The sequence below is a fragment of the Grus americana genome, chromosome 15 (assembly GCF_028858705.1).
Source record: "Grus americana isolate bGruAme1 chromosome 15, bGruAme1.mat, whole genome shotgun sequence".
In the NCBI taxonomy this organism is placed as follows: domain Eukaryota; kingdom Metazoa; phylum Chordata; class Aves; order Gruiformes; family Gruidae; genus Grus; species Grus americana.
In genome coordinates this window covers 16017899-16026367 of record NC_072866.1, presented here as the reverse complement: position 1 = coordinate 16026367, position 8469 = coordinate 16017899, and the positions used below count along the sequence as shown (strand labels likewise).

The 8469-nt window shown below is 46.7% G+C and overlaps 1 protein-coding gene across 1 annotated transcript; it reads right to left on the bottom strand.

The window, feature by feature from the left end:
- Nucleotides 1–1324: 1324 nt before the first annotated feature.
- ZP2 (zona pellucida glycoprotein 2) lies at nt 1325–7276 on the bottom strand. Its single transcript, XM_054843050.1, has 18 exons — nt 7150–7276; nt 7002–7075; nt 6736–6819; nt 6554–6648; nt 5631–5789; nt 5234–5278; nt 4824–4988; nt 4354–4450; nt 4091–4272; nt 3556–3685; nt 3193–3374; nt 3023–3114; nt 2814–2938; nt 2355–2544; nt 1907–2042; nt 1732–1828; nt 1559–1645; nt 1325–1470 (listed from the first exon to the last, which is right to left on the bottom strand). Exons 1-18 carry the CDS (start codon nt 7194–7196, stop codon nt 1325–1327), a joined length of 2133 nt encoding a protein of 710 aa, XP_054699025.1. The 5' UTR covers nt 7197–7276.
- Nucleotides 7277–8469: the final 1193 nt, after the last annotated feature.

Here is an 8469-nt window from a genome sequence, read left to right as displayed (position 1 = left end):
GCACAACATGAATTTTTAAACAAACTCTACAATTGAATGGAATCACAATTGTGAACAAAAGCATTTGTTAAGCTCTTCAAGGAGGAAATCAGCTGCGAAGTCTAACAGGAATGCAATGCAGCAATGGGAGATTTCAGAACAAAAAAGACTCAGGAAATTCAGTGTTACAGGCATCGTTAAAGCCAAGTCTTCAATAAGGAAATAGACAGGACTAGCAATATTCAGTTTTGCAAGTTGATGCAGGAGAGAATATGTGACAGACATAAGTAACAAACAGTAGGAGTGCTGCACTGCTTGCTCTCTACCCTGACTGGTAGTAGAGAGCCAGAAGTAAAGGCAGCAAACCTGAAATGGATCCAGTAAATAAAGAAACATTTTTCTACAATCCATAATTGGCCTGAAGTCTTTATCATGCAAGATGCCAGAGAGAGTAGTAGAACCAGAAATAATTTGTTAGTAATGAGCAACAAACCTACACATGATCCTCTTAAACAGGGCCTTGGTTTTAAACAATTGTTTTTCAGAGCACCCTGTTATCCTGGCTGACCATTACTGCACCACAGCATGGTCTAGCAGACTGAAAAGCATTTGATAAGGACTCAAGAAGCCTGAGTTTTAACCTCCAAACTCCAAGCATAAAATATGCTATTTGCTTATCAATGATGAACGGGCTCCCTCTGTTTCCCTAAGACCAGTAGTAGTTGTATTGCCTCTCTTGTAGGGAAGCCTCGAGGCTCAGAGCCAGAGATGAGGGTGCCACCAGGGACTGCTCCCACCCCTCAAACTGGCCCAGGTGGGAGAGTTCATCTAGTAGCCAGGCAGTTACACTACAGATACCTCTTTATAAGGTGTTTAAGTGACAGCAGAACACAAATCTGTTCTGGTAAGGGTGACATTTTTCTAATGAAAACTGTTTTCCCTTAGAGTAATATTTTTCCTCAGTTAAATCCTTTGCTGCAATCTTAGCAGAGGAGAGAACTCCACAGAGTTTTATAAGCAGCCAGATCTCACAGCATTAGAAGAAATGAAGTAGTAGCCTGTTACCCACCCCACAGCATGAACTAAGGGGATGAAGAAACCAGCCAGTATAGGGGAAGCTGCCATTGTCCCTTGAGTCTTACCCAAAAAGCTTGAGCCTTTAAAAGCTTCAGTTTAGTTTCAGTTAGAGCACTCTGACCAGAGACATCGAGCAGCGGCACTGCTCAGCAAGACAGCCAGCCGTCTTCAGCCAGTCTAGTTCCTCAAGTGTTATACAGCACCAACTCCAGAGCTACACAACTCATCCAGGAGTCTTTTGCAATCCAACTTTATTTGTAAAAATACACTAACATCCCACATTTACCAGGAATGCTCTTCTCTTTAGGCATTTAAGAAAAGCCATAACTAGTAGCATTATGGTCACCAGAGAGAGAATGCCAACAGCAGTCATTGTAATGCCAGCCCATGCTTCCTTGCTCAAGAGAGTGCTCCCTACAAAGCAAGTGGAAAAATACAGTTTGTGGAGACAGCTCTTCACTAAGCCCAAACACCACACATTAGCATCACGCTTGGTTAGTACCTTGGGTTGCAGACCATCCTTCTGGCACAAGGAGGACAGGACCCCGCAAGCTCACCACAGCAGAGTTCACACCTGGCATCCCACTCTCTACAACAGTAATGTAGTAGATGTGAACCCCATAGCACAGCAGGTTATCTTGCATCAGCACAACCCAAGATCTGCCTAGGCATTACCTCGCTTGCTTCTAGATGGCCTAGGGCATCTTGTCATACACAGAGGGGAGTCTGGTTGAAAATGGTCACAGATCAGGACACTGCAGTGGAAGTATACCTAGGACAGAAGGAGAGGTCCATTCATTTTGAGATAACTACTCTTACTTAGTGCTCTAAGACAGCAAATGTCACCTACTAGGCCAGGGAGGGCTTTGTCACCAGAGACAAAGGCAAAAGTCTTCACTTCCAGCCTTTGGCGATAGTTAGCATAGCTGACACCATGCCCCACAGGATGAAACACAGTCCTGTAGCTGTCCAGGTCATACTCACACCTGCCAATGGGTAAGAAGCAGTAGGTCAGAAGAGCAGGGTGGAGATCTGTGGTTGGTGCACTTTGTTTTGGTTTTTGGGTTTGTTTTTTTTTTTTTTTTTTTAAGAGCAGCAAGCTAGAGTTTGGAGGTAGAGGTGCTGCCGTCCTCCTACAAATTCCAGCTTTCAGGGCAGCACCACCAAGGTACCTTGAAGGCCACCTGAAGTGAAGCCCTTGTATGTGGAGCTCTGTTCCCAAGGGAGGGATGGGGGGAATTAGGGAATCCTCCCATGCACTGCCAGAAGTGCTTTAATTTCTCTGACAGGACACTCACCCATCAACAACAATATTCCACTGGGGAAGTGAGCTTGGATTTTGTGAAGCTGTTGCCCAACAGTCATCCAATACCAAATAGAGGTTGGGATCATTGCGGTTCAGGACCTGAACTTCCAGGAAGATAGGCTGCCGTAGGTACCTTACTATTGGGTACTGATCATCATGGTATGGCTGCCTGTATGAGTCCTCTGCAAAAAACAGAGCCTCATTAGATAATTCAGTATATGAAAAGAGTCCTAAAGAAACTCTGGTCCAGAGCTCTTCAACAGCAGCTGGTCCACCAGCTGCAGCTTGTCCTAGAGTCACATATTTAAGGCCTCTGCCTCCAGTAGCATAGGAGGGAGGGAAGGAAGTACATCAGGTCATTAGAAGCTCATGGACCAGAGCAGTTCTCTTGCATCCTCCCCCCCACAAGCTCAGTTGCTTTCCAGGCATCTGAGCCCAGAGTTAACTTTACCTGGGTAGCTTAGAAGAACTAAGGAGAGGGGACCCCTGTTCATTGAAGCAGCCGGAGGAGGAAGGTTGTCTACCTTTACAGAGAGGGAGGCATCACCATTGCTGAAGGAGCACAAGACTGTTAGCCTGTAACAGAGGAGGAACAGGTAAGTCTTGTGAACATATATAGAATATCCAGAACTAAATATTACCCAGGGTTTCCAGACACACCTGAGTTCACTGTCCCTTGAGATCCTGCGCAGTGGAAGGTCTGCCCATACTGCCCTCACCTCATTCTCATAAACAATCTTCTCCCCATCAAACTGCAGAGAAACAACAGGATTAGTGAGGGCATTCCCAATGCAAGAAGCCCTCCCCATCAATCCTGGCTACACACTTACCCAATACCTGGTCCCACATCCATTCAGTGGGACATGAAACCAAACCCTGTCGTTCAAAGATGACTTAAAGACTGGCCGGCATGCAGGGTCTCTGAGCCTAAGGGTATCCAAGTCTAATGGTGGTGTAGTACTGTCAGCAAGGACTTCAAAAGCCATGTATCCATCCTGGGTGCATACAGCAGCTGTAACAGAGGTTCACATAAATGGTCATGTCAGTCATTGACAGCTCACTCTGCCAAGAACTATTGTGATCTGGCTAGAGATCACTTCCTTGTGAAGAAGTAGTTCAAGAACAAGCCATGCTGAAGGATTACTGTCTGAGCAACATATGGGCCAAGCCCATTGCAGAAGTCATTCACTTACGTATGGGTGTGTGCTGGTCACAAGGGCACTCTGGATGCATCACCATTGACACAGTCTCCTCATGGAAGTGAAAAGCCAGTTTCAGAGAGGACATGTAGGATTGAAGTCCTGAGCAGCTCTCCCCATGAAGCTGAAAGACAGAATTACTCTCCTGGAGCATGACTACAAGAGCTCATTTCAACATGTGTTATGTTTCACTTGCCCTGGGAGCATGGTGCTCTTCACACTCAGCTAGTTTGTTAGTTTGCATTGCTCTGGGCATGCCAGATACCAATCCACTCCAAGAGCAATATTTTCACCTCCAGCCCTTTTTGCCAAGAGACTTCATGAAACTCAAGTTACCTTTAAGATGAATGCAAACTGACTTTATAGTAGATGGGCATCACTCAATCACAACTGCCCTCAGCCAGCCACAGGGCACATGGCTGACTTGACAGGTGCTTAGTCAAGGTCAAAGCTACCATGCTTTTTTTCTTAGTAAGCACCAAGGAGTTGTGATCACACCAACTCCTGTGACTTGAGGATCAGAACTCACCCTGGACTTCAGGACTCCTCTGCTAATATACAGCTTGACCCCTGTCTTCACGTCCAGAACAATCCCATTTTCCTGAAGCTGGTCCATGGGGATGGTCTTATCCTCTACACCCACAGCCACAAGGGTCCCTGGGAAGGCTGGGATGGCAACAGTCATGTGTGTTGCATTACAGATTGCTGGACCTGCAACAACATCTTTGTTAATAGAACACTAGTTTCCTCAGGGCAGAAGCTGGCCAGGTTCTCACTCCCTCCATGCATTACCTGGTGCACAAAGCATTCTTGACTCCACAGTCAGACTATGTTCAGGAAGGCCATACATGAGCTTGAGTGCCACAGTGTGGAGCACCTTATCATTGTGCTGACAAAGAAGATAGAGGTCTATTAGAAAACACTCAGTTCATGATCCATCATAAGACCAACCCTGCAGGGTCATACACTATGTGTGGTTCAGGACTGCTGCTATTCATGTTTGCAAGAGCAGTTTCTTCCCATCTCAATACCCATTCAAAAAGGATCTGCTCATGGACCACCAGTTAGATGTTCACAAGACAGGCTATAGCAGGATCCCACTTACACAGATGCCCATCAGCTGTGCTGCTGAGGTGCACACTGTGCTCCCCAATTTAATAGGGCTGGGCAGCTCACAGGTTTCCACAGGTCTACAGGAAGGAGATTCACAGCCTCTGTTGAAGCAGCACTGTCTCCTCAGTGCCAATTCTTTGTTCCCCTACCTTGTAGGAAACAACTCCAGTGGCAGTAAAGGCCACCTGAAAGATCAGGTTGTGGCCATCAGCTAGAAGCTTATAGCCTTGCTGCATGGCTTGCCCAAGGCTCAGCTGATGTATTGTAGTTCCATCATCAATTGACAGAGTCCAGGTCATTGGAGTTGCTGGAACCTGCAAAGCAGGAGATCCTTCTTTAGGAAGGGAAGGCATAGCCACACAGAAGCAGCAAAGCATTACAGTTCCTCACCCTGCAGGTTTTACATTCAAGCTCCTTCTATTGATAATGTAGAATTAATCTCCCCAACAAGATGCAGTTACCCCAGAAGAGGGAGCCAGCCCATCTTGGAGACATGAGACTTTAGATCCAAACCCCATGCATTCCCACACCCTCCCTTTGCAAGGCAGAAGGCACATACCATATGCTCATCACTGAAGCTGGGAATGAGTCTTGGGAAAGTAATCTGGAACACAGCACAAGGGTTAGACAACAGGAACAGACAGTGGTCACAACCCTACAACTTTCTAAGAAAAATCTCCACTATAGTTTTCCAAAGCAGCTGGCACCAGCATCCCAGTTTCCCCTGCAGTAAGGCTGGAGCCAGACCATGTGCATCACTAATGACCATTTGCAAACTAGCTCTTCAAAGAGCTAGTGGCCATGCCAAGATGGACATGCAGCCAACAGACCTCCCTGAAGCTGGCTGGAGCTTTCCCCATCTTTCTGCAGATCCCAGCCATGCAATTCCAGGAGACTGCCATCCCACCTTGCAAGCCTCTAAGCAGGATCTCCAGCACTCCCATTCTTCTACTTACTGCCATGAAGTCTTTTGTACAGTTTGTTGCACCAGCAAAGAAAGGAGTAATGATTTCATCTGCACGAACGGTATTGCAGTGAGTGCTGTAGGTTACATTCTTCTCCTCTCCCATTGTGTCATTCACCATCAGCCTCAACCTTAGCTGGTGCTGACCGTGCTATGAAAGAGAGACATGAATTAGAAAGAGGCAGCAGTACTTGCTGCAGCATGAGGACTGCCTTTGAGACTAAACTGTAACTGAAGAGTTGTTTTAGGTGTTTGTACCAGTGCAAGGACACCATGAACTGTCATTTTAGATGCTTATAGGATAGGTTCTCTAGGAGAGCATAGCGTAGCAAGACTAGGTTGAAGAGCAGAAGGTACCAAGAAAACTACAGGAGTCAAGAAGAAAGCCATCAAGGACTGGCAGGCTGTAGTGCCAGTGAGTCAGCTGTTCAAGGAGCAAGTTAATAAATACCAAAACCAGGTGTCTTGTGGTATTTCAAATGCCTAAAAGCAACTGATGCCAGCAAATCCTCTGGTTAGTGAGGCTAGTTTGGGTTGGTCTCTCACTTACTACTCCACCTCAACAGCTGTGAATAGCATGCTTTGTTAATTGCTCTATCAATATAGATATTTATAGAGTGGTACTGAAACTCTTGGACCTGGTTCACTTCCCTACAAAGTTCATTTAATATAGATCTCAGTTCCTTTATAGAACACATTTATGGCAGTGTTTGAGGGGGTTTAATCCACCATTGAAAGAACAAGTATTGGAGTAACAGGGGTTTTTTTAACTATTTCTGGCACAAACTGCTCTTATAGAATAGTTTCAGCATTTCCAACTCTTGAAGAAAGATAGAGCTAGAAACCCTGTTAAACCCAGTCCTGACCAGGAAAGACACTCCATCACAGCACCTTCCCAGAATCAGACCCCTTTACCTCCAGGCTAGTGCAGTTGACAAACAGGACACTGAGCAACAGCCTCTCATAATCCACAGTGTGGTCACAGGACACCATCTCCTCACCGCTCACATCTGGGGAGAAGGTGGAAGGTTAGCCCTGCAGGCACCTGCTTCCAGCCACAGCAGACAGGTCCGAGCCAGGCCAGCAGCAATACCTACCCACAACACACACGTGCCAGGAGTAGTTACCAAGCTCTCTGGAAAACTCAACTTCCATCCCATCCCTGTGACAGGTCACGCTCTCTGCAGAGGGAAGACCACAGTCAGCTCCACCACGGCCCTCCTGGAGGCACACACCCTGCGTGCCCTCCAGCTAGTCAGCCCTGCTTCAGAGACCCCTTCCACACCAAGGCAGAGGGGAAGCAGCTCCAAGCAAACCTGGAGCCCACACCCACCCCACTACCAGCCCAGAGAGGCCTCATTACCCAAGAGATCCTGATCCCCCAGGCCAGCAGCCCAAGGGGCTAAGGGCAGCAAAAAGCCAAACAGGAGCAGCAACCTGCAAGAAGAACACAACCAAATGAAAGAGCAGCGAGGAACAGACCCAGCTCCCCAACCCCAAACCCCACTCACCCCATCCTTGAGGTGCTCAAGCACTGCTGCTCCACAAACTGTCCCATCTCCTCACTGCCACCACAAGCTTACTCCTTGGCTGCCCAGGGAGGATTATATAGGACCTGGAGCAGGCTCCACACAGGTGCAGCCTTTCTGCTGCCCGGGGCACTGAGAGCTCGCACCTGCCTCTCCTCGAGACGCAGTCTCCTTAAGGTGATATTAAGTCTTTGGCATGGGTGGTTGTTTCCTGCTATTTTTAAGGCATTTTCTCTTGCTCTGATAGTTTACTCCCTTTACTCCCCTGTCAGATGTTGCACAAAAACAATTGCACATCTTTCGGCAGTCATTTTTTTAAAAGGAGATTTTTGTGCCACTTTGGTTTTCTGATAGTTTGAAACAATTCCACCGGTAGATTTGTATGTAACTGAGAATATTTTGTTGCCCTGTATGGGAAAATCTGCAAAGCTGATATTGATCTAATTAGGAAGAAAACCTGAGTGGCAGGTTAAGGAAGAGAAGTCCCGGATCGGATCTTTAGACTGAAAGATCTCTGGGGGCTTAGGTCGGACGGTCATTGTTCAAAGCTGTGGGGAAGAGGCCTGGGAAGAAAAAAAGTCTCATATTTCTGTTATCTTTCAGCTTCCCCGATGCTTTTGAATTCAGACGGACTCGTAAAAAACCCCCAAAGACTCATATTTTTAAAAGTAATTGAATTCTTGAGATGCAAGAAAGCAAAAAAATAGATCATAGGAACAGAGGAAAATTAATATTATAGAATAGTAATTTAGGAACAGGATATTAAATCAGGCTTCAGGGAATAATAAGTTTTGTATTAATGTACCATGTATTCATGTAAAATGTATTCATTTGTATTTCTTATTACAGTTATAGCCCTAATGCCTAGAGCAGATTTCAGAGTTTCCCAGCCCAAGTGGCAGTAGCCTCATTTCTCTCAAAGATTTAGAGGTGTGAGAAAGAGCTTGTCTGTCAACTGCCGGCAGGTACCGACGCGCTGGGGACCTGGATGGGACGACAGCGTCGGTGGAGGCAGGAGCGTGTGATTGCCACCGGTGCGCTGTGTAGCAGAGCAATGTGATCCACACGGGCAGAGCAGATGACTAGTGTAAGTAATTTATAAACGTACGTTCTTTAGAAGCATCTCTTTAACTCTCATCCTCGTGGGAACGTGGGAAACACAGAGTTACAGCTCTTACGCAAGTGGGAGTAGCAAGCGTGCACGGTGCCGCTCACCGCGATAGGCAGACGCTAGCTCGGATCCATAACCACGCCGGAGTAAATAGCACCTGGTGCTAGGAGCACAAAAAGAAATTGCACTTC

Excerpts from the sequence above, each read along its gene's own strand:
- ZP2 (XM_054843050.1), bottom strand. The coding sequence starts at position 7,196 with ATGGGACAGTTTGTGGAGCAGCAGTGCTTGAGCACCTCAAGGATGGG. Across the intron at positions 4,989-5,233 it reads GCTTCAGTGATGAGCATATG|GTTCCAGCAACTCCAATGAC; the intron begins GTATGTGCCTTC and ends CCTGCTTTGCAG. Across the intron at positions 1,829-1,906 it reads ACAAAGCCCTCCCTGGCCTA|GTATACTTCCACTGCAGTGT; the intron begins GTAGGTGACATT and ends CTTCTGTCCTAG.